The 25,581-nt window shown below is 50.3% G+C and overlaps 1 protein-coding gene across 4 annotated transcripts; it reads left to right on the top strand.

Moving 5' to 3' along the window:
• Positions 1–1,876: 1,876 nt before the first annotated feature.
• Cacnb1 (calcium voltage-gated channel auxiliary subunit beta 1) lies at positions 1,877–25,448 on the top strand. Of its 4 annotated transcripts, none has more exons than XM_051175582.1 (14): positions 1,877–2,144; positions 4,605–4,691; positions 7,714–7,833; positions 11,698–11,820; positions 12,327–12,463; positions 12,615–12,691; positions 13,840–13,859; positions 14,116–14,196; positions 14,584–14,642; positions 14,812–14,921; positions 15,035–15,186; positions 21,783–21,878; positions 22,258–22,443; positions 24,181–25,448. In XM_051175582.1, the coding sequence occupies exons 1-14, from the start codon at positions 2,061–2,063 to the stop codon at positions 24,640–24,642; spliced, it is 1,794 nt and encodes a 597-aa protein (XP_051031539.1). In that variant the 5' UTR covers positions 1,877–2,060; the 3' UTR covers positions 24,643–25,448. The 4 variants fall into 4 exon arrangements, with proteins under 4 accessions (XP_051031539.1, XP_051031531.1, XP_051031554.1 ...); XM_051175574.1 differs by lacking the exon at positions 13,840–13,859 and adding an exon at positions 13,057–13,211; XM_051175597.1 differs by lacking the exon at positions 24,181–25,448 and having other exon boundaries at positions 22,258–22,648.
• Positions 25,449–25,581: the final 133 nt, after the last annotated feature.

Genomic DNA, 25,581 nt, shown 5'->3' with positions numbered 1-25,581 from the left:
AATGAGTAAAACAAAAAACCCACTTCATTTTACAACTTAAGTAAAAGACCAAGAACACAGGTCTTTCTTTCTCCTCCTCCTCTTTTGCTGTTGGCCTTACCTGGCCTGAACTTACTGTGTAGATCAGGCTGGCCTCAAACTCACAGAGAGGCTTGCCTCTGCCTCCTGAGTACTGGGATTGAAGGCCCCTACCATCATGCCTAGTTGGAGAAGCCCATACTTCCCTCTCAGGCAAGGCTCTTTTGTCTTCTGTGTGCTGGTGGAAACCCCGCCAGTGTTGGCGATATTCATGCAAGGATACAAAGTTTCATCAGGGTTCATGGTCACAATGATGTGACCAAAGAATGAACATTCTCTTAGATCCAGAGTGAGGATGACCCTGAAGAGCTCAAGGCACTCAAACAGAATACAGAAATCTGTTTATATTTGATGAGCACTTGACCTTGACAAGGCTTCACTTGGCCTCTCAACTCTGTGCTCTCTGTGGATCACAGAATAGGGTGAAGGGAGGAAATAGTCCTCTTGCCACAATGACCCCTACACTGCTTTTCACAACACCTCCAGAACCTTAGCATCTTTTTGTTGTTGTGGGGCCATTTTTTGTTTATTCATTTTTTTTTTTAATGTGTAGCCCAGACTGGCCTTGAACTCATGATCCTCCTACCTCTGCCTCCTTCAGCAAATCCTACTGGCATGTGCCACCACAACCCGTTCATTGATGTTTTCTAATTAGTTCTCTATATGTAGCTGAGGCTGGCTTCAAACACACTATGTGGTCAAAGCTGGCTTCTAGCCCCATTGTCCTGCCTCATGCTGGAACTGCTGCTGTACACCATCACACCCAGCTTCCAAACTTCTTATAGTTTTCTCATCTTTGCTAATAATTCCGGTAGGCAAAGGCACCATGGTGCCATGAACACCATTTATAGGAAACTGAAGTACAGAGACAGGGTCTCTCTGTATAGTCCTGGCTGTCCAGGAGTTCACTAAGAAGACCAGGCTGACTTCAAAATTCACAGAAATCCTCCTGCCTCTGCCTCCCTTGTGTTGGGATTAAAGGCATGCTACACCCCACAACCAGAAAGAGCCTGAGCCCAATTAACATCGGGTTGCTAGGACCCTAGTCCTCCCCACAGGCCAGGGACATTTGTTCCCCAGTCAAGGATAAAGGAAGGCCAATCCTAGGTCAACCGACATTCATGGCATCTGGTTTTGAATAGTGCGTCTCCATTCATTTTCATGCTTCCTCCTGTTTTCTTTCTGTTCTAAGCCAAAGGGGGACTTATAGTAACTGATGAGGCAGAAGCACTTCTGGGTCCCTGGACAGCATTCCTACTGTCCCTGTTGGCCTCTCCCTTTGGACCCTCACCCCATCCTCAGTCCCAAGCCAACAGCACTAGAGCCAGGCTGGAGAGGGAGGTCTACGCTGCGGGTTTCATGGCGACCTCGGTCCCATACTGGGGAGAAAGGAGTTAAAGCCAGGTCCCAGGATCACAGGGACCGGGAAGTTCCGGTGGCCCAAGCAGGAGTCTGTCAGGAGACCCGCTGGGAGAGTAGTTTGGGACAGAAAGGGAGGCAGTACCAACCTGCGCTTCAGCACTTGGTACTCCCTGGTAAACGCCCCCACCTCCACCCCAGCCTTAAGGCCAGTTTCCTCTTGGTCCCCTGCAGACTGCCACCAACCTAGGCTAATAGGAGGACAGCGGTCAAGCCCCTCTGGGATCGGGAGGCCAGCTGGGCTCCACCACCCCGCCATTGTGTGCGCGTTACCCGCGGAGGGGCTCGAGGGGCGGGGCCGCGGCGCGGGGCGGGAGCGAGGGAGGGGCGGGAGGAGATGCTGAGCCTTCAGGGGCGGAGGCGGCGGCGGCGACGGCCGCAGAGACGAGAGCGCGAGCCGGGAGGGCGGCAAGGCGGCGAGCGTGCTGCTCGAGGTCGGACTGGGCGACTGCACCCGGTGCTGGCTGCGCGACGCCGCGCTGCTCTCGGCTCGGACGGCCTCTCCCATGCGCTGAGAGCGCCTGGCTTGGCCGGGCGGGCGGCCGAACGGGAGGATCCTCTCCATGGTCCAGAAGAGCGGAATGTCCCGGGGCCCTTACCCACCTTCCCAGGAGATCCCTATGGAGGTCTTCGACCCCAGCCCACAGGTGAGGGGAGGTGCCGGGCTCGAGGGAAAGGGACCGCTCCTGCGGACCTTGGGGTTGGCTGGAGAAGCTCCGGGAAGGAAAGGGTTATATGCCCGGCGTGGATGGGAGATGGGTGTCTGCGCGACCCCCTATTCTCGAGGGTTAATGATCGATGGACTATTGGCCGGAGTTGGGCTGCGGTCCTGCGGAGCGGAGAGGGGGTGGGTGGGATGACTGTCAGCCTCGCCTCCAGGTCTCCCCCGCGTCCAGGTCCCTGCTGTTAGGGTACAGGCTCCAGCGGGCTGACAGCGGGGTTGCTGATGGGGGGTGGGGGAAATCCAGGCCTTGAGAAGAGGAGTTGGAGACTGGAGAGCGAATCAGGCGAAGGGGGCGACGCAGAGCACGTTTGGGGGTGCTAGCGGGTGTGGGTGGGGTGGGGGTAGTACTGGGAGAAGGCAGAAACGATGGTCAGAGGGCGTTGCCAACAGGCCTTCGAAGGCTCAGACACTGAAGGTGGAGAAGGAACCAACCCTGGGAGGCCCTCGCCTAGTCACCTGGTCTCCATCCCTCCCTTGGATGTTTCCCTCCCCCCAACACCCACATTGGTTTACCCCTCCCCCCTGCCCCAAGGGGTGGGAGCCTTCAAAGTTTGGAAAGTTGGATGGGTGCCAACTCACTGTCTTGGAGGGGAGGAAGCTGTTTTACCTGGGGGAGGGGCTCTGCCTTCTCCCGCTCTCACTTTTTCTATGGTCCCTGGGTTACCCCCAGGTAGGGGCATTCTTAGGCATATAAAGTCCCCAAAGAATGACCAGTAGGGTATGTGGTGGCCATGCCAGGGGATTTTTCTCAGACTTGTCCTTCTCCAAGGATAGCATTAACTCTTGCATTGCTGTGGCCAGACTGGAGCAACTGTAAGCACCAGGATGTGGTTGATGGGTGTGTATGGGGGGGGGGTCAGGTCGGACCTAAAAATACCTCATTTCTCCACCCCAGGCCCCTTGGAGCCTGGGTGGCAGCTGACTGATGCCTTCCTTTCAGCTGTCCCCTGTCCCTCTGAAGGCCACTCCCTTTGCTCAGCTGGGTTGGGGTAGTGATGTGAAAGAGTATGAGGTTCACTGGGGGATCCTCTTAGGTTTGTAGGGAGACTCAAAACTAAGTTAGCTATATGTCCACTTTGAAAGAAGGAGGAGGAAAGAGGATCATGGAAGAGCATGTGTGTGTGTCAGGATCTTATGTAGTTTAGGTTGGCCTTGAACTACTGATCCTCCTGCCTCTCTACCTTGGAAGTGTGGAGATTACTATGCCTGGTTATCCAGCCTTCTCATTACCAGGTCTCAGGAGCCAGAGCTGCAGTGTGGTAGAGGCTCCTCTAGGGTCTTCAGTCAAAGAAAGTCTGGGGGCAGGGGCTCTTGGGCATTCTGCCCATTCTATACTGGACAAGGGCCAAGTATGTTGGGGTGGGGGGGGGGTGAGAGAGAGCAAAGAAGCAGCTCCCTTGTAAGAAGCATAGAGATGCATGAAGCCTTGGTTTACCTTTGGTATCTGAGAGGTTGGGCAGGAACCCCCACCCCTGTAAGAGTTCAGTAAGATTGATTGATTAGCCGCCTTACCTTGGACTGGCAGGGCTATGTTCTAGTCTCAGCTTGGGGCGGGGCCAAAGTGGCCTTTTGATTGATGGAGCCGGGTTAGTACTGTGGGGAGGGGGCATGGGCAGCAGCGACTGGGGTGGGTGTAGTATGGCCCCTACCTTGGGGAAGAATATAAACACCAACTATGAGGAGGGAGGCTGAGGAAGGTCCTGATGGAGGTGCCAGTGGGAAGCAGAGCCTACTCAGAGGCACCAGGCCACAGGTTGATGATTACTTTCCAGACACGGTTGTGCCTCCTCCCTCTTTTCCTTCCCCAGAAATGTGGCTTTGGGTCCTCACGAGCTGAGTGTCTTACCCTCCCTACTCTAGAAAGCAGAAAGCACAAGAGTTGGGCTCAGGGGAGGAACCAAACCTGGCCCTGGGTTGCCTTCCCTCCTCTCTCTGAGGGCACAGCATACTCTGCCCCCTCAGCAGGGGAGGGGAGGGAGAGGACAGCCCCCTCTCTTCCTCCGCCCCCCAGCACTGCAGGCAGCCTCTCCCTTCCTCCAGGCTGCTGCAGCCTGCCCAGCATCTTAATTAGCTTTGCTGCCTAATGAACCTCCCATTCCTCAGGCCCTCCGCTTCCCAGCCTTTGGCTTGATTTGGGGATTCCTGTGTGTGCATCCCAGGCTCTGTTGCACAGTTCTTCCTGGTGGCTGTGGTCTGGACAGTGTCAGTGAGGTGGAAAACCCTCTTCCCTTTCTGGCTGGCCACCTCTAGAAGGAGAAGCTGGGAAGAGGGGTGGGGCAGAGCAGAAAGTCCCGGAGCTAGGCCCTGAGCACCAGCCCTGGTAGGAGGAGAACTGGGAAAAGGTCTGTCTGATTTCACTCTTGTTCCTTCTCCACCTCTCCAGGGCAAATACAGCAAGAGGAAAGGGCGGTTCAAAAGATCTGATGGGAGTACATCCTCAGATACAACGTCCAACAGCTTTGTCCGACAGGTAACCGGATGGTGGCTTGGGAGGGAGATGTAGATGGCTGGCCTGCGACTCACACCAGGCACACTTTCTCATATAATTTGTCACCCGCCTGGAACCACCATAATACTCTGACACCCTGTGACCTCTGCTGGATGTGCTGTCAGCTGCACCCACTGCCTCAGCCCCCGCCCCCGCCAGCCCCTCCTCCAGCACCAGCTACCAGCCTCTGCCTGCCTGCCTGCCTGCCTGCGTCATCTCATTCAGGGACAGCCTGGCCTGCCTCCTCCTGGCTTGCTTCGGGCTGTCACCCACTCCCCCTGCCGGCTGTCTGCTTCCATGTCCTCCCCCAGAATCTGTGACAGGGTGGGGCTGAGGCAGGTGCTTGGAAATAAGCTGAGACACTGGGCTCTGGTTAGGTATGGGTCAGGAACACATGCTCCCCTCTTCAAAAAGGACTCTTCAGTATGCACAGAGAGAAGAAGATATGGGTGAAGAGGTGTTTCACTTTAGAGAGCTCTAGCCCGCATCACTAGCTCAAGTGGGTGCTGACAGTAGCTCCCTGGGCCCTCATGCTGAGCTGGGAAAACTGCCACTTTCCTCTCTTCCCTCAACCCCAGGGCATCTTAGGCTGGGGAGAGGCAGTGAGGAGGCATGTGGTTGCTATGACTACTGAGCATCTCAACAAAGTCTGGTACCCAAAAAAGGCAAGAGGGGCTTCGTATCAGAAAGGAAAGGAGTACGGTTAAGGAGATACTAGGCAGAGCATGAGGGAGAGGACACTAGACAGGAGGAACCCCCTGGGGTGAGCCCCACTATGTCCCAGAGAAGGCAGTAGCAGGCTGAGCCATTGCTGACTGGAGTGAGTACTTTCTTTTTGACCCTTCTATCTCTAGGTTTTTGCACATGTGAGCCCAGGCCTAGCTCCAGAACCTGAATGGAGGCCTTGATCTGAGTGTGTCTAAAATACACAAACAGTCCAGAAGTCCTTTCTTTAACCGTTCCTTCAGCCCTCCTTGTTCCAGAACTGGGCCAAGGCCAGGCCTAAAAGAATTAAGATGTGCTTTGTTCTTACTCATGGCAGAAGGAGCCTTCAGTTTCCCCTTGCCAGCCAAGGGGCTCAGACCCCACAGCCTCCCATCTTCCTCCTCTGAGCTCCCCAAGTCCTACCCCCAGTAGGTGGCAGGAGTGGGGGGCAGACCTTGCCACATCTCTGAGCTAAATATACCCTAGCAGTTTGCACATGTAGCAACTCTGCTTGTAACCTGAGCCCCTGGGGGAATGGGTTGTGTGGGCCACCCTAGGCCAGCAGGGCTGGGCACTGAGGGTGCCCGTGCCGGGATGGAGGCGCCCAGCCGGACCCTGGTAGTGGTGAGCTGGGGATGGGGCAGGTGTGGCTGGGTGGAACAATGCCTCAAATGGCAGTGGAGGGCTTTTCTCCAGCCCATCTCCTTACTTCCAGACTGTCCTGTTTCCCATTTCTGATTGTGTGTATGTGAGTGTGCATATTCGAGTCTGTTGGGGTCAGTGAGTGCCTCTCTGCCTGTCCACCTCTGCTTGTCTCTCTGTCTGTCTGGCCATCTGTGTTCTGTTTTGGGGGGCTGTAACAGGGGAGAGTGGGGGCTCTTTTGCTTCTCCCTACCCTGGCTTTGTGTCTCTTTTCTAGCTTTAATTAGTGACCTAAGTTCTAGCCCAAGCCTCCTGCAGGGAACCCCCTGCCCCCATTCTCAGATTTTCCCTAGGAAGATAATGCCTGTACCAACTGATGGCCAGGGGTATTTGGGGAGAAGTAAGTCCTGGTCTCCTCTCTCCATGCCAAACAGTCCCAGCCAAGTGACTCTTTCCTGCCCTCAGGAGAGATCCCTCACATCCCTGTGATTCCCATGTCTTCCCCATATTCGGTCCCAGAATTGTCTCTGTCACCACCCCAGAAGTCACAAGTCCCCACATCCTGTCCTCTGCCACCCTTAGTCTCCCACCGTCAGGGACATAGACCTCTGGGCTGCCCTTGGTGACTCGATTGTTCATACCCAGCACATATCACATACTATGGAGTATATCTTTTCCTTTTTTTTTTTTTTTTTTTTTTTTTTTCTTCTTGAGACAAGGTTTCCTTTGGAGCCTGTCCTGGAACCTGGAACTCACTCTGTAGATCAGGCTGGCCTCAAGTTGTTGTTTTTCCTTTTTTTTTTGAGTACATATTTTCAAGCACACTTTTTATATTTCCAAATAAACACACACACACTCTGTACATTCATGACCAGTGCCATGACATCGGCATCGGTAGGTTCCGTGTGTCTCATACATATGGACATGTCTCTGCTAGAGTTCTGTGAACTCTGGGGGTATGGTGACTGTGGTCCAAGTTAGCTTTACCTTGGCATTATAGCAGCCTGGTTTGGGGCAAAGGCTGCTCCATGTTCTGCCCTTCACTTGCATCTCTTATCTGAACCTCCCTGAAAATCATAGGAGAGCCTGGGGTTGGCTCTGAGTGCCTCTATTCAGAAATTCCTAGCTAGAGGGGTAGGAGAACTAGGCTTCTTGCTCCCCTGATCCTCAAGCATTATTTTTGGTGGCCTTGTCATTCCAACAGGCCATCCATGGACAACAGTGAGGATTCAGGCCTCAGAAGGTGGCTACCATGCCTGGAAAGGATGGTGTTGAGTTTCTGCTGTGACTTCTCACTCAGCCATTCAGGGGGCAGGGCAGGGAAGGAGGAGCCTGGAGTTAGATTCATCCCCTGGCTCTCCTCCCTTGGGCTGTGTCCCTATCAGGTTCTCACCCCTCCCAAGCCCCAAGCAGCTGTCATTAGGCCTGCCTTAACCCTCCAGCTTGCTGCTGTCACCTTCCTAGGGTCACACTCATCCTACAGGCTTGCAGACCTTGATCCCTGGACGTCTCTCCTAATAATAAATAATACCTCTTTCTAGGCCTTGTGGCATTGTGCTGGTCGGATAGGACTTTAGATCTTTAGGATGGGTAGCACCTCCATGCCTTCCCAGGAGCTAGAAGTGACACTGCCTGAGTCGGTCTCCTCTGTTTTCAGGGCTCAGCAGAGTCCTACACAAGCCGCCCATCAGACTCCGATGTATCTCTGGAGGAGGATCGGGAAGCCTTGAGGAAGGAGGCAGAGCGCCAGGCCTTAGCCCAGCTCGAGAAAGCCAAGGTGAGACAGATGAGGGGAAGGGACCCTGTGGGTGTTGTCCTCATCTTCTCCCCTACCCCCATCCCAAGAGAGCCTGGGCAGATCCAGTGCCAATTACTTGCAGAGATCTGTCTCAGACCTCATGGTGTCTTTCCCTTGTGAAGAAAATATGGGCTGTGGTATCTTCCTCCTCAGACAACATTCAACTATTTGGATAGTGATGCACTTTCCACATAGCTTGATAAGTGATGAAACGTTCTTCCTAGGCTAGGAATGTAACTCAGCGGTAGAGTGCTCATCGATTAGCTTGCAATGGGCCTGGGTTCAATCCTCAGTACCACCAGGAAAACAACCTACTTTCTAGAATCAAACATCCTGGGTTGGACTCCCAGCCTTAGTTGTTTGTTGTGGAGACAGTGTCCTGGGCGGCCCACACTTGCCTTGACTTCCAGTTTTTCTGTTTCAGTCTTCAGAATACACCTAGCTTCTAGCTCTGATCCATACCCCTACACACACACACACATACACACACACACACACACATACACACACACACCCCTGGCTTCTAGCTCTGATCCATACCCCTACACACACACACACATACACACACACACACACACACACACACACACACACACACACACACACACAAGATTGAACTTAAGGCCTTATTCATGACAGATGAGTTCTCTCATGGAGAGTTTTTACATTTTGAAAATCACCCTTTTTTGGGGGGGGCCACTATGCTGTACTGAATATATAGAAGTCAAAGGACAACTTGGGCCAGTTATCGACTTCTACCAAGGGACCCAATTCAGGTGTCAGGCTTGTTGGCAAGTGTAGCATGGTAAATAAGAATCTGGGAAACAATAGACTGATGGATGTTTATTTGGGGAGAAATCACTTACACCAGAAAAAGATGACCACCTCAGGTTCCCGCTCCAAGGATGCCTCCGAATGCTCTCTGTCTCTGACCAGGAAGTAAGAGAGTGAGCTGGGTCACTCATGCCGGCCCCCACCTGTCCCCCTGCCCCAGTGGGCACGGTCAGTGCAAGAGGTGCTGGTGGGGTGGATCTCTTTTACATGCTGAGCCATCTTGCTGGCTCTCCTCTCTGATGTTTGAAACCGGGTCTTATTCTGTAGCTCTGGATGTCCCAGAATTTACAGTAATCCTCCTTCCTCAGCCTCCCAAGACGTGGAATTACAGACTGAGCTACCACACATGGCTGACGGTAGCTCTGTGGGCGCGCATGTGTGTGGTGTGTGCCCTATACATGCACAGAACAGACTAACCAGTGAACCTTCCTGAGATTCACTTACTCTGCTCCTGGAACCACAGTGCTGAGGTTCCAGATGTGAACTGATGTTCCTAGCCTTTACATGGGTACTAGGATGTTTGTCTAGGGATGGGGCACTGCCACCTCAGGAGAGGATGCTAGCCAGAAGTCTGAGGGCCCATCTCTGACACCCTCCTCCCCTGTGTACAGGGCACAAACACTTGACCTACTGAGCCATCTCACAGTCATGATGATAACTTTTTGCCACCTTTTCATGACACCATAATGTGCACAAAACAACATGCTCTTGGAAGCACCAACAATGTTAAATATCAAATTCTAGGTTACTTTTTAAGATTGCTTTATTTGTTTGTTCTAAGACAGAGTCTCATTATATAGCTTTGGCTGACCTGGAACTTATTCTGTAGATCAGGCTGGCCTCAAACTCATGGAGATCCCCGTCTCTGCCACCCAAGTGCTGGGATTTAAGATGTGCACCACCACACCAGGCTTTAACAGTTACTTATTTATTTATTTTTAGTTATGTGTATGTCTGAATGTCAAACATGTGCAGTTGCTCACAAAAGCCAGATGGAGGCATCGGACCCTTGTATCTGGAGTCACAGTCCATTGTGAGGCACCTGATGCAGGTGCTGGGAAACAAACCGTGGTCCTTTTCGCCACTGAGCAATCTCTCTAGCTCCTAAAGGCAATGTTCTCCTCGGGCTATCTGTCCTCATCTGTGTCTGTGGTGGTGAAGGTGGTTATATCAGTGCATTTGAAACCAGTGATCATTACTAAGCTGAGAAATACTATGAATGTGATCAGCTTAGCTTAGGCTTAAATGAAAGCTCAAAGCTCCAGAAGAATGCCAGCCTGGACTGGGGCTGTAGTTCAGTTGGTACAGTGTTCCACTAGCATATTCGAGGTCCAATCCCCAGTATCACAAAAATCAGACTTGATGGCACACACCTGTAATCCCAGCACTTGGGAGGTAGAGGCAGCAAGGCAGAAGTTCAAGGTTATCCCAGGCTAGACTATGCCATGTGAGACCTAGTCTCAAAAAACAAAGAGAGGGAGAGAGAGAGGAGGAAGGAAGGGGTGAGGCACTGGTAAGATTGCTCAGTAAGTAAAAGCACTTGCTGGACAAGTCTGACCCCCAGGGTTTAATTCCTGAGACCCACAGTGAAAGGAGAGAATTGATTCCTGACCACATAGATGCTATGGGATGTGCACACTCATCCTCAAAAACTTCTCTCTCTCTCTCTCTCTTCTCTCTCTGTTTCTTACACATACACAGGTTTTTTTTTTTTTTTTTTTTTTAAATTAAACCAAATCAAAAGTAAAACAAAAACTAGAAATCAGCATCAACAGTGGTGAGGGTATAACAGGCTCAGTGGTAGAGCATCCGCCTTGTGTACAAAGCTTTGCTTTGATCCTCAGTCCCATGAAACAAAATAATAGCAACAGATATCTTAATAAACAATTATGCATTTCAAAACTTGATTTTGAGGCATAGTCTTTTCCTGTAATCCAGGCTGGCCTGGAACTCATTAGATAGCCTAGACTAACCTGAACTCAGAGACATCCTCCTGCTTCAGCCTCCTGAGTGCTTGATGACAGCAAGGAGCCCTGGCATCTCGAAATAAATAAATAAATAAATAAATAGATCAAAGTGGAGATAATAGCATCTCTAAGGAAAGCATAGGATTTTGTGAGTAAACAAGGTGGCACAGGCGAGGTTGGTCACACTGTGCCGGCCACAGCGAGCAGCTGCTTTGCCATTCCTGTGGTCCTTTTCTCCCAGTGTCATTCCCCAGGCCTCCCTCCACTGTGGTAGGGCTAGATTCCGTTTTTAAATACTTTAAAATTTATCTTGCTTTTCTGTGTCGTGTTGCATGTTGCGTGATGTAGAGCTCAGGGGACAACTTGTGGGAGTTGGGTCTCTCCTTCCACCATGTTAGTCCCGGGGACTGAACTCAGGTTGTCTGTCAAACTTGGTGGTGGGTACCTTTACCTACTGAGCCATCTCTCCAGCCTTGAATTCCAGTTTTTGTTTCTTTTTCTTTTCTTTTTTAAATAATTACTGTATTATTTTGATGTGCATTGATTGATGTCTGTGTGAGGGTGCCGGATCCCCTGGAACTGGAGTTAAAGATGGTTGTGAGCTGTCCTGTGGGTGCTGGGAATTGAACCTGGGTCCTCTGAGTCATCTCTCCAGCCCCTATTCCTTTTCTTTGTAATCAGTTAGTGTGTGTGTGATCTTGTCTGTGTTTGAGTGTGATACTGTATGTGTGTGGACATACCTGTTGCAGCATACAGAAGGCACCTTTGTAAAGTCAGTTCTGTCCATCTGCCTCTACTTATGTTCTGGGGATCAAACTCGGATTGTCAAGCTTGTACAATAAATGTCATTACCTGACAGCCATCTCCCCAGCGCTGCCCTCCCTGCCTTTTTATTGTAAGGGTTACAGAGAACCACACAATCCATTCAGTGTGCATTTCAATGAATAATTTACAAAGCCAACAACCACATAGTCACTATCCCAGTCAAGCACTACTTGGCCTTCAGCCTTCTACTTTCATCCACCTTGTGTATCTCCTCTAGACCAAACCAGTGGCTTTTGCTGTCCGGACAAATGTTGGCTACAATCCTTCTCCAGGGGATGAGGTGCCTGTGCAGGGAGTGGCCATCACCTTTGAGCCCAAGGACTTCCTGCACATCAAGGAGGTGGGTTGGACGCTTGACACCTGGAGGGAGGTAGGGGTAGGGTGGGGAAGGAGGGGTGTGTGGGTAGGGGTGCCAGAAGTGTCTGGAAAACTAGTGGGAAAAATCTGCTGAGTCTAGCAGAGCTGGGCTGAATCTGCTGTGCAACCTCAGGCAAATCTCTTCACCTCTCTGAGCCTCCTAGTTTTCGTTGGATGGCAATGCCTAGGTCACAAAGATGTTGAGAGGGTTTGTTGAGTTGTGTGATAGAGTGACAGTGTACCTGGTGCATGTAGGTGTCTGCTTGCACACAGACTGCTGATCTCCTTCAGTGTGGGCCTTTCAGAGAGGGTCCTGGACTTGGCCTTGTCTTGGAAATTGGGAGGCTTTCATCAGAGTTTGAAGCTGTGTGTGTGTGTGTGTGTGTGTGTGTGTGTGTTATAGTTTCAGGGAGCCATCTACTGGCAGGGCTGGCCCCCCGAGGGTAGCTGTGCTGCCCACCAGTCTCCCTCTTGGTCTTTCGTTCACAGAAATACAATAATGACTGGTGGATTGGGCGGCTGGTGAAGGAAGGCTGCGAGGTTGGCTTCATCCCCAGCCCTGTCAAACTGGACAGTCTTCGCCTGCTGCAGGAACAGACCCTGCGTCAGAACCGGCTCAGCTCTAGGTAGGGAAGAGTCCTCAGGTCATGGAGCTGCCTTGGCCTTTGGGGGAGGGGGCTGGAGAACTACCATGCATGTACCCATGTCAGAGCCAACGTCCAGAAGCCCCACGCCCACCCGTGCTCATCAGCCCCTTTGCTTTTTCTGCCCACACAGCAAGTCAGGTGACAACTCCAGTTCCAGTCTGGGAGATGTGGTGACTGGCACCCGCCGCCCCACACCCCCTGCCAGTGGTAAGAACGGCTTGCAGCCCAGGGGAGGGAGAGTTCTTCCTAGGTGGGGGTGGTTTCTCCATGGGGGAGGCCCTTCTTCCCAGCAATAGGAGGTACCCCAATTCTGAGTCCCCCATACACACACAGTGGTACCTCTCCATCAAGGGTAGGATAGCCTACAAGCCGAGCCTGTTGTGTCTCTCCTGTCCCCTCTCTGTGGTAGCTCCATCTCTCTGCCTCCCCCCTGCCCTCCATCCCCCATCCATTCTCCTAGCCCTGTTCCATTCACCTCTTCTTTCTTTTTCCCCCATCCTTCCTTGTGTTCTGCATTGTGTCTTCACGCTCATCTCACTCTTCTCCCTTCACCTCCTTCCTGACTGGTCCAGGTAACGAAATGACTAACTTAGCCTTTGAGCTAGACCCCCTAGAGTTAGAGGATGAGGAGGCAGAGCTAGGGGAGCAGAGCGGCTCTGCCAAGACTAGTGTGAGCAGTGTCACCACGCCGCCACCCCACAGCAAGCGCATCCCCTTCTTCAAGAAGGTAATTCTGTCTCATTTCTTGTGAGAGGAGTCAGGACCCAGCTCTTGGCGAAGAAAGGGGATGGGGTGGTCCGATGTGGTCCAGTCTTTACTTCAAGCCCGAGGGCTTTCTGCCTAGCTGGATGTAAGGGGGTGGGACACGATAGGATGGAACCATCCCTCTCTTTACAAAACCTCACTCCCAGGATTGTAAAGGATGGAATGGTATTCATTAGCCCCTTTCCTACTCTGTGAGTAGATGTATGAGGGGGTCTACTGAATACAGAGCAGGGCCCCAGGGGAACCCTTAAAATATACCGGAAGATATCCGACGGAGCAGAGGGTGGGCTCTGAATTAGGGTCTTCCAACTTTTCTAGCTTATTCCAGAGCTAGACTAGAAGGGCAGGAGGCATATCCCTCTATTCTCAAGTCCTGCCTCCAGCCTCCAAGGCCACCTTTGGCTCCCCTTGGCCCGGGGTCCCATCCCCTCTCTGGCTCTGTCTGTCACTAACACGCATGCCTGTTATTTTTCCTCGTCTGCCCACTCTCTTGCCCCTCTTCCTGTCCTGGCTCCTTCCTGGCCTTCTACCCCTGCCTGGTGCCTTTCCCTCTCTCCTTCCCTTCCCCTCCTGGCAATCTCTGGACCCAGCCAAACAGAAGCAGAAGTCGGTGAGTATAACAGCTTTCTGTGTCTGTCCCATCCCGGGATGAGCTGGGGGACCTTCTAACACCCATTCCCATATCTTTGTCCCTTTACCTTCCCTTCCTGGTCCTTCCCAGCCACCCCTCCTCCCTCCCGTGACACACCCATATCTGGGCTTTGGGGTCAAAGGGAGGGAGGGCTGCATGTGGGGGCCTGGAGACTTGGGGAGAGGGGCTGATACCATCTCTACTCTGGGGTTTCCCTTCCCTGCTTCCCTCCCAGACAGAGCATGTGCCCCCCTATGACGTGGTGCCTTCCATGAGGCCTATCATCCTGGTGGGACCATCGCTCAAGGGCTATGAGGTAGGAACTCTAAAAGGCTGTGCATCCAGATGGGCTCAGACCTTCAGAGTGTGCATAGAAAGATCTCCCAGAGATCCTGTCTACTCAAAGCCCACGCCCTTCAGAGAAAACCCCCAGAGGGGCCTGACCAAGTGCATTCAGGAGGACCCAGTCTCCCAAGGAAAGTTCTAAGAGCCCTCTTAGAGACACCACATAAGGACCAGTGGGACTCAGCCTGCATTGGAGGCCCCAGGGAAGATCCCCCCCCCCAAAGGCCCCTTCATCTCAAGAAATTTGAAAGAAGGTAGAAAGGGGAGTCCAGATACCCAGCAGGCTGACCTCCTGGAGGGTTCAGGGTTCAGGGCCTGATTTCTCCCTCTCCCTGCCCCCCAACCCCCACAATGACAGGTGACAGACATGATGCAGAAAGCGCTGTTTGACTTCCTGAAGCATCGGTTTGATGGCAGGTGAGACCCTGAGAGCTGTCTCCCACCTTCCACTTGGGGATGAACAAGATGTCTGGAGGAACCACTCGGACTCTTAGACAGAGACAAGGGCGGCAGCCTAAAACCTGTGAGTGGACAGTATGTTCTCACCCACCCAACCCCTGACTTCCTCCCTGCCTTGGTCCTTCAGGATTTCCATCACTCGGGTAACAGCTGACATTTCCCTGGCCAAGCGCTCAGTCCTCAACAACCCCAGCAAACACATTATCATCGAGCGTTCCAACACACGCTCCAGCCTGGGTGAGTCGCCTACCTACTCTCCCCCTCCCGGCCTGTTAGCGTGGGTGGGATGTGCTGGGAATTCTCTCTCCTGGGGGCACCTAACAATCCCTTTCCCTGACTCCACGGCCCAGCTGAGGTACAGAGTGAGATCGAGCGGATCTTCGAGCTGGCCCGGACCTTGCAGCTGGTGGCCCTGGATGCTGACACCATCAACCACCCGGCCCAGCTCTCTAAGACATCGCTGGCCCCCATCATTGTTTACATCAAGATCACATCTCCCAAGGTGGGTGCAGGAAACTGGCTCTAATGGTAGACATGGTCTACAAGGAATGTTCGGGATCGGGGCTGCTTGGTTCATGCTATTGCTTCTGATAAGCTGCCTTATCATAACCCTGGCGCCCCCCACCCCCTACCATAGTTCCCTTCTCTGTAAGACTCATGTGGATATTGGTACCACACACTCTAATATGGGTGGAAAGTGGTCTGTACCTTCTGTGTATTCAATATTGTAAATTTTATTAGGGTTACACAGGTCTATCTCATTTCAACCCTTTTGATCCATCATTGGATCAAAAAAGAAAAGAAGGGATCTGGTATGCTTTGTTGCAATGTCACCCAGTTATGTGGCTGTTGGAAAGTTTGGAGTCTTCTAATGTCAGGCCCTTTTTGCTGTGCTATCTTCATGTGGACTTGATACAGAGGATAGGATATTGGCGGGGTTTCGTTTTCATCATGTTGTGACTCCTCGAACTTTCTCCTTCCCGTCCTCCTTTAAAGTTTTCTTCTTTTTAATCATGTGTCTTCATGTGGGTATGTGCATGTGTGTACAGATGCCAGAGACGTGGGCTCTCTCTGCAGCTGAGTCTCAGGTGTTGGGGTTGTCTCACATGGATACACCAGGAATTAAACTTGAGTCCTCTGCAAGTGTGGCACATGATTTTTTTTTTTTTTTTTTTTTTTTTTTTTGGTTTTTAATTTTTATTTTATTTTTGCTTTTCAAGATGGTTTCTCGGGGGCTAAAGAGATGGTGCAGTGGTTAAGAGCACTGACTGCTCTTCCAGAGGATCCAGATTCAATTCCCAGCACCTACATGGCAGCTCACAACTGTCCTTAACTCCTATTCCAGGGGATCCAATACCCTCATAAAGACATTCATGCAGGCAAAATACCAATGTACATAAAATAAATAATTAAAAAAAAAAAGATGGTTTCTCTGAATATGAATAGCCCTAGCTATTCTGGAACTAGCTCTGTAAACCAGGCTGGCCTTGAACTCACAGAGATCCACCTACCTGGGATCAAAGGCACCACCACCCAGTACAGTACTGTTTTTTTTGTTTTGTTTTTCGAGACAGGGTTTCACTGTATTGCTTTGGAGGTTGTCCTGGAACTAGCTCTGTGGACCAGGCTGGCCTCGAACTCACAGAGATTCACCTGCCTCTGCCTCCCAAGTGCTGAGACTAAAGGCATGCACCACCTGCAATATTGTTCTTAACCACGGAGCCATCTCTCCAATCTTTTTCTTTCTTTTTTATTTTATTTATTTGTTTGTTTGTTGTTTGTTTGTTTTTTGAGGCAGTATTTCACTGTTTAGCTCTGGTTGTCCTGAAACTCTCTTTAAAGACCAGGCTGGCCTTGAACTCACAGAGATCCGCCTGCCTCTGCCTCCCAAGTGCTGGGATTAAAGGCGTGCGCCACCACTGCCCTGCTCTTTTTCTTTTTCAAGACAGAGTCTCCCTGTGTAACTTGAACTTGCTTCCTCTGCCTTAGCCTACCAAGTACTGGTATTCAGACATGTGAAATCACACCTGGCTCCATGAACTTCCCCTTCTCTGTGTTAGTGTGGGAAGAAGAATTTAGGTGATGGTTTTGTTTTGTTTTGTTCTAATCTGTGTAGCTCCTGCTGTCCTGGAACTCACTGTGTAGATCATGCTGGCCTCTAGCTCATGCCTACCTCTGCCTCCCAAGTGCTGGGATTAAAGGCGTTCTTTACCACTGCCCAGCTTATTCTTAATTTTTTAACAATTAATTTTGAGGTAGGGTCACATATAGCCTAGGCTGGCCTTGAATTTAATGATCCTCCTGCCTCAGCCTCTTCAGGGCTGCATTACAGGGATAGGCTACCACACCTGGCTCTCTGAGGCTGAGGGCATTAGAGGCCCAGTGTACAGTGTACAATCCAGTTGATGACGGCAGCTGTGGTAGGGACTGTCTGTCCATGGGAGTGTGTGTCCTGTGAGCTAAGAACCCTGTGCCGTTTTCTTGACCTTCCTGAGTCTTTAGTTCCTAATGATATAACTGGCGTGATGGGATTTACATTCTTGAGGGTGGAGAGGTTGAAAAGATCAAATGAGGTAACGGATGCAAAACATCCCGTGGCCTAGAATGTAACAGAGATTCCATTTCCCCTTTGAGGTTATGGGCGTGGGCTCGCAGTGCCTGGGCCTCCTACTTAGCATTACTGTGTTCTCCTTGCAAGTCTTCCAACAGCTCTGTGCCCTAGTTTTCCCATCTTCTACCTAGTCACGCTTCAGTGGTTATTGTGAAAACTTAGTAAGTGGATTAATTATGCAATAAAGCCTGGTGCCCACGAAGGTACCATATTCTTTCTGTTAGCTTTGTTTTCAGTTTTTGAGATAGGATCTCACGTAGTTCTTCCTGGCCTCACATTTACTGGTCCTCTTGACTCTGTTTCCCGGCTGCTTAGGATTTCAGCCACATGCTGGCCTGAGTCGCCATGCTCTGGCTTTTAATTTTGTTTGTTTGTTTTGAGATGAGGTCTTCTGTATCCCAGGCTGGCCTCTAACTCTCTGTGTATCAGAGGGTGACACTGGAGACATTGAACTTCGTCTGTATATGCAGCTGTGTGTGTTGGCAGGGGCAGAGGAAAACATTCAGGGTCATTCCTCAGGTGCTATCTACATTTTTGAGACAGTGCCTGTCACTGGTGTAGTGGGCTAGGATGACTGGCCCCAGGGATCCACTATGGATCTAGTACCCCAGCACTAGAATTGTAAGCCCACACCACCATGCCCAGCTTCTTATGTTATTTCTGGGGATCAAACTCAGGTCTTCAGTCTTAGGAGGCAAGTACTTTGCCAACTGAACTACCAGCCTGATCTTGAACTTTTGGTCTGCCTGATTCTACCCCTTGCCATTTCGTTTAATTGTTTCACTACTAGGGATCCAACCCAGAGTCTTGTAAGTGCCAAGAAAGTGCTATGCCACCAGGCTATACCTCTAGCCCAATTTTATTTTATTTCAATTATTTAATTAATCTTTGTTCTTGTTTTCATTATGTAGCCAAGTCTGGCGTCAATCCCCAGACCCTATTGCATTTGATTCCTGAGTACTGGGATAACAGGCCTGTGCCATCTGCCCAGCTTCAATTTTATTTTATTTTTGTTTTTATTTTATTTGAGACAGGGTTTCACACTATGTAGCCCTGACTGGCCTGGAACTCACTATGTAGAAGGTTAACTTTGAACTACAGAGATCCCCTGATTTTGCCTCTGCCTCCTGAGTGCTATGACTAAAGGCATTCACCACCACCCTGGCCTTTCAATTTTATTTTTTAATAGATTATAAGCTTGGTATGTATGAGCCCCTGGATTCAGTTCTCAGCACATACTTAAAAAAATCTTATGCCTTCACCCTATTTACTTCAGCATGTGTTTCTTAAAAGGGTAAAGCAGGAAGATCAGAAGTTAAGGTCAGCAACAGTGTAAGGAGTAAAGTTTTTCTGCCCGCCACTGGTCTTGTCCTGCGGCCGCGCCAGCCCCAATTAACATACAGAGACTCTGTATTTGATATAATGCTATTGGCCCGGTACTAGTTTCTTATCGGCTAGCTCTGTCTTAAGTATTAACCCATTTCTGCTGATCTATGTATTTTCACGTGGTCTTCTCTTACTGGGAAGCCAGCCAACATTCTGGTATAGAGACTCTGTATTTGATATAATGCTATTGGCCCGGTACTAGTTTCTTATCGGCTAGCTCTGTCTTAAGTATTAACCCATTTCTGCTGATCTATGTATTTTCACGTGGTCTTCTCTTACTGGGAAGCCAGCCAACATTCTGCTTTCTCCAGACTCTCCATCTTGACTCCTCCTTACTACTTCCTCTTTACTCCTTGTCTCCTAGTCCCTCCTATCTTCCTTTCCCATTGGCCAACAGTGCTTTATTCATTAACCAGTATGAGAAACATATACAGAATGACATCTCCCATCATCTCCTCTTTTCTGTCTAAATAAAAAGAAGGGTTTTAACCTTAACATAGCAAAATATATAACACAACAGTTATCAAGAATCACAGTTAACAATATTTAGTCCATTAACATTTATCAAGATTAAAATAAACTATTCTATCATATATTTGTAAGTCTAAAGTCCTATATGTAATTTATCTTTAAGCTTAACTAAGGAAAACTATAACCATAACTATCTGTCTTCAACTCCTTCAAAGACCACAGAAGGATAGTATATAAACTCTAGAAATGACAGAGACATCTTGCCTTGTCAGTCACCTAAAGTTCTTCTGTAATCTTCCATCTTCAGCCCATAGGCCATAGTGTGTCTAGCAGACTCTTCAGCAAAGTAGGAAACCTTAAACTGTCTTTTTGTATTGGCAGTTTGTCAGTCACTTTTCTCTGTGTTCTGCAAACTGTCTGGCAGACTCTTCCATGAAGCAGGAATTCTGTAGCAATGTCCATCTTGAATCAGCAGTCACTTTCCTGTGGGTCCTGCATGTCCAGTTTATACAGCATAAAGTCAAACAGTCCAGACAAGAGCAGTATCTTGTCCAAATGGCTAGTCTTGCCATATTGGAAGTAAACTTCATAACGAGTTTCTTCAATGTCCATCTTCCTTTCTGACGCAGGTGGTGTTGCCAGGAGCATTTATGTCTCACTGTCAAGAAAAACCCTAAACCATTTTAAATGCCATATTCTGTAGGTCTTTGAAAGGTTTGAAGAATGCCTATTTACCTCAAATACATCTCTATATATCTAGAAAACCTAACTGACACTATAAATTTTGACTATTATAGGTAACTATCTATAATTTGTACTACATTATACATTACATTTCTAAATGAGCTGTATAAACACAATACCTAAACAAGAGGAGAAATATACATATCACAAAATTGAACTTAAAGTTTATCAATAATGAAAATCCATTCCAAAACAAAGTATTCATATCTATACCATAATCCCCTTTTTACCTTTAAAAATATTGGTTGTGATCATTAACCATTTATAACTAACCCCATTTAAATGAAAACAAACATTATAAACAATATTTGGGAATTTGGGTGTCGTTCTTTCGGGGATCCTAAGAAGATGGAGAAATCCTGGCTGTAGTCTGTAAGGCCAGCCTGGGCTTGTCTCTGTGTCCCTCCCCCCCATATTGTATGTTATCTAAAAATGTGCTGCACACCTTTAAAGGTGCACACCTTAGGAAGCAGAAGTGGGTGGGTCTCTGTGAGTTCAAGGCCAGTTGGTCTTTATATTGAGTTCCAGGTCTGTAGCCCAGATTCAGCTTTCTTCAATTGTTCCAGTAGTACCCCTTTTGATACCATTTTCTGTAGGTGGAGTTTTCCTATCCTGGGAGCCATTCCCAAATTACCACACAGATGCTTATATTAATTGTAAATTAATAAGCCAATAGCTCAGGCTTATTACTAATTAGCCCTTACATTTTAAGTTAAGCCATATATATTCCTTATTTACCCCCTACCACATGGTGGTACCTAATTAGTATGGTATGTTCATCACCTGCTCCCTCTTCATCTAGCTGGTGACTCCCCAGACTCTGCCCTTCCTCATTCCAGTATCCTCAGTTTGATTATCCCTTCTAACTTTATCCTGCATAGCTATAGGCCAGTCAGCTTCTTTATTAGCTATTGAGCGTAATACATATTCACAGTGTACAGGAGGATTATTACACAGCAATTTCCCATAAACTAGGAGGCTACCCAGGATCACACTGTATGTAGTATTTTTTTTTCTAGACAAGAGTTTTCTCTTGTCTAGGAACTTGCTCTATAGGCCAGGCTGGACTTAAACTCAGAGAGATGCCTGCTTCAGTCTTCTGAGTGCTAGGATTAATATAGAGTAGCTCTTCAGCTTTCTTTGGATTTTATGGCAATGACATTTTGCAATACTATGTAGATGTTCTCTCATTTGGAGTTTGATGTTCCTACCTGGATGGATTTAGTATTGGGAGGACTAAATTGATTGTGTAAAGAAGCACAGAACAACTTGGTAGAGTGTGGCATGTGCCAGCTAGTCAGAAGAGTAGGCAAGAGGCAGCAGATCACTGGTCCCCAGGACCTGTTGGATGACATAGCAAGCCTTCATCTCAAAAGTAAACTCAGAACAGTGCTAGTAACCAGCAAGGAACATTTCCATGAAGGATGACTACTGCTAGTCACATGGACTAGAGGGAGTGAGACTGGAGGAGGAAAATAAGACTTGTAGATAAGGTGTGTGTGTGTGTGTGTGTGTGTGTGTGTGTGTATGTGTGAGTGTATGTGAGTGTGTATTGTGTGAGTATGTGTATGTGAGATATTATGAGTGTATGTGTGTATGTGTGTGCATGTGAGTATGTATATGAGTATGTATTGTGTGAGTTTGTATGTGTGTATGTGTGTGAGTGTGTATGTGTGTGTGTGTAAGTTGAATGTATCCTTGAGCCTGAGCCTTGTGTAGTGGACATAGAGCTTGTGAAATCATTCTGGCAGAGGTGCTCAGGGCAGGGAATCATGGAACATTCCACCCATCTGACTCTGATTTCCCACTGGCTCCAACTAGAGTCTGTCTTTTAGACTTGGTTCATTGCCTGTGTCCTTCTAGCTCCCTCTCTTTCCCTCAACCAGGTACTGCAGAGGCTCATCAAATCCCGAGGGAAGTCTCAATCCAAACACCTCAATGTCCAAATAGCAGCCTCGGAGAAGCTGGCCCAGTGTCCCCCCGTGAGTGCTCAGAACTGGGGGAGGGAAGGGAGGGTGTGCATTTGGGTTCTCCTGTTTCCTTCAGCCTGCATGGAAGACATCACCTGGGTTATAGACTGGTCCTTGGATAAAGAGGGTTGGCTGGTGGGCAAATGACTGAAACACTCATTAGTGTAGAGCCAAGCCCTGGTTTCCTTACTCCTAGAATTTGAGGGAGTCGGGCTCAGTCCTGTAGTTCTGTCCTTCGTAGGTCTGCGTGTCCTGTCCTTGCTCCACATCCAGAGGCCTTTTAACCTTGTCCTTCAACCCCTTGACTCCACCCACTGCACCCAGGCCACACCTTCAACCCTTGGTCACGCCCCCGCTCATCCCAGCCCCGCCCCTAACCCCACCTCCACAGGAAATGTTTGACATAATACTGGATGAGAACCAATTGGAAGACGCCTGCGAGCACCTGGCAGAGTACTTGGAAGCCTACTGGAAGGCCACACACCCGCCCAGCAGCACGCCACCCAATCCGCTGCTGAACCGCACCATGGCTTCCGCAGCTCTGGCTGCCAGCCCCGCCCCCGTCTCCAACCTTCAGGTACAGGTGCTCACCTCGCTCAGGAGAAATCTCAGCTTCTGGGGAGGGCTGGAGGCTTCACCGCAGGGAGGCAACGCGGTGGCCCAGCCGCAGGAGCACGCCATGTAGCAGGTGTCTCTCCGGTCCTCCCTCCCACCCTGGAGTGCAGGGAACATGGGGAAGGAAGGGAAGAGCTTTATTTTGTAAAAAAATGTGGTGAGCGGCAGCGTCTGGTGTCTGTGGTTTTTGGTGGGACTGGGGGCTGGCTGGTGCTGCCTCCCTGGGACTGGTCCCTTAGGACTGCACCTGCTGCCCGTTCTATCTGAGGCCTGATGGGAGCCCTTGTAACTCCTAGGTAGAAAATCCGAGGAAAATCAATAGGCTTGTTCATTGGACCCTACACCCTATTCTTTTTTGTTGTTGGATTTTGGAAACACAGTTTCATTGTGGCAATAGCTGGCCTGGAATTCCCAGTGTTCCATTCAGGCGGCAAACTGGAGGCAATCCTCCTGCTTCAGCCTCCTGGATGCTGGAATTACAAGCTAGCAGTACAGTTTTCAGCTCCACACCCACTTTAGATCTAACAGAGTGGGGGCCATCGAATCCAGAGAACTTGCCCCTCCCCAGCAATCCTTGAGGGACCCAAGCTGCAGCGTCTCTGTATTAAGCTGTGCCTTCCACCGTCTCCCAGGGAAACCGTCCAGGAAAGGCTCTCCTCCCACGGAGTCACAGCCCATCTCTGAGCCCACACCATTAAGTCTATGTCTGGGTTAGAGCCAGAACACCATGAAGTCATTCTAGACTGCTGCATCTCAAGTGTGTTTTCAGCAACAGATCTCACTTGTTCTGAGAAGCTGAGCCATCCTGGATCTACTCTTGGGGAGCTGGGGAGCTGGCCTTCCCTTCCCTGCCTCGGGGCCTCAGAAAGTACCTCTTGCTCTCCCCACTCTGCCATAGAGCAGTTCCAGGAAGCAGTTTGGGAAACTGGTGCTGTAGTCTATTTCCCATCACACTCTAACCAGGAAATTTGGTGCCGCAGAGAGGGTATCATTTGCTAAGTCATATAGCTCGAGATGGCAGGCGCTGTCAGCCACTGGTGACAAGGGCACTGGGCCATCTCATGCTCTCCAGTGGGTAGGGAGATGGGGTGGGGGGAGACATGGAATCATTAGCCATCTTCAGATAGGCTGCTTGGAGCCCTTCAAGGGGGCAGGAGAGGAACCCTGTCAACCTTGGAGACTCATTTGCGTAAGGCATGGGAGAAGTGTGGGATTCTGGAAGCCTGTGACTGAGGTCTAGTGTGGGCAGAGGAAGCTGGGGTCAGTGAGTTGGAGCTGAAATCTCAGTGTATTTGGAAAACTGGAGGATTGACTAACCCGAGCAACCACTAGTGAGTGGCAATACTAATGAGCTGTTAACGATGATTAACCCAGGAAAGCATTAATAACATGCATTGAGGAACGGGTGACTAATGATTCAGGGCTCCTTACCATGGTTACCAGGAGAGGTCATGCCCAGATGCAGTTGGGTGCCTTTGGGCTGCTAGAGGAGCAGATAACCCAAGCAAATGGCCTGTGGCCTGCCCTCAGACGGAGCTCTAAGAGCCAATCACCCTGGTCCTGAGTGCCCCTCCCCTAGAGCCAGCGCCCTCCAGGAGCCAGGCTGGTGTCTTGGCACCATCACTAACCTGCCTTGCTTTGTTGTGTTTTTCTCACCCTGCCTGATCTGCATGGTGCGTGCCGTCTGTCTGCTAACCAGGGACCCTACCTTGCTTCCGGGGACCAGCCGCTGGACCGGGCCACTGGGGAGCACGCCAGTGTGCACGAGTACCCCGGGGAGCTGGGCCAGCCCCCGGGGCTTTACCCCAGCAACCACCCACCTGGCCGGGCAGGCACCCTGCGGGCACTGTCCCGCCAAGACACGTTTGATGCTGACACTCCGGGCAGCCGAAACTCTGCTTACACGGAGCCGGGAGACTCGTGTGTGGACATGGAGACAGACCCCTCAGAGGGCCCAGGGCCTGGAGACCCTGCAGGGGGAGGCACACCACCAGCCCGGCAGGGTTCCTGGGAAGACGAGGAAGACTATGAGGAGGAGATGACCGACAACCGGAACAGGGGCCGGAATAAGGGCCGCTATTGTGCTGAGGGTGGTGGGCCGGTTCTGGGGCGCAATAAGAATGAGCTGGAGGGCTGGGGACAAGGCGTCTACATCCGTTGAGAGACAGGGGCAGCATTGGGAGAGGAGAGGCTCTGAGCCCGGGGAGGGGAAAGAAGAGATGTGTCTTGCCTCCAGGAGGCGCTGTATCCCTCATTTTCAGATGCCTTTGCTCAAAGACGGGTTTCTTCGGTGGTTACCATCCCAACTCCTGGGAGGCCCTAAACCCCCAGCTGTAGGTTCTTCCCTAACTGCTGTGGGTGGATGGGGGAATACCTACTTTCTGAAGTGCCCCCGTTCCCCATCTTAGGGGGCTCTCTCCCTCCCAGAGAAAAGGTGCACTTCCTTAACTCTTTCTGCTGTAAGTGAAGGTCCTAACTGGGGTGGGGGTGGGACTTCCTTTGCTAACATAGAGGTATTTGGGAAAGGTTGGGTGCTTTTCCTGGATAGGCCGCTGAATATTCCCCAAATCCCAGACACAGGGTCCTTCACCATGTCCATTCCATAACCTGGTTTACTAGCAGCATTCTCTGGCCGGTGAAAGCCACAGCTTGGAAACCCATGTGGAGCTTGCCCTGGGAGCAGGGCTGGGTAGAAACTGACAGGAATCAGTTGTGCACTCTCCAGGGTCATGGCAAGAGCCCAGGACCCAGAACTTTGAGAAGTGTGCAAATCAAGATGCTGCCCCTTCCCCATACCCCAGCCCCTGCCTCCCCCAGGAATGAGCTCTGTCTACAGCATCCCCTGCCTGCTGCCATCGGAAGAGAGGGGCCCTCTGCATCTGAGCCCCACATCTCTGTGCCACCTGGGTGTGGAGACCATGAATATTTGGTCCACCTCATTCTAAACCAAAACCAAAAAACAAAACAAACAAACAAACAAACAAAAAAAAAAAAAAAAAACTGCTCCTTCACCTTCACCCTGAGGCCCCAGGGGAGAGGTTCTGTGGGTTGGTGCCCAAGAGGTGACATCATCCAGGGGCTGCCTGAGAACCTTGGGTTT

The sequence above is a fragment of the Phodopus roborovskii genome, unplaced genomic scaffold (genome assembly GCF_943737965.1).
Source record: "Phodopus roborovskii unplaced genomic scaffold, PHOROB, whole genome shotgun sequence".
NCBI lineage: Eukaryota > Metazoa > Chordata > Mammalia > Rodentia > Cricetidae > Phodopus > Phodopus roborovskii.
The sequence above is the reverse complement of the archived record's forward strand: the minus strand, read 5'-3'. Positions and strand labels throughout refer to the sequence as shown.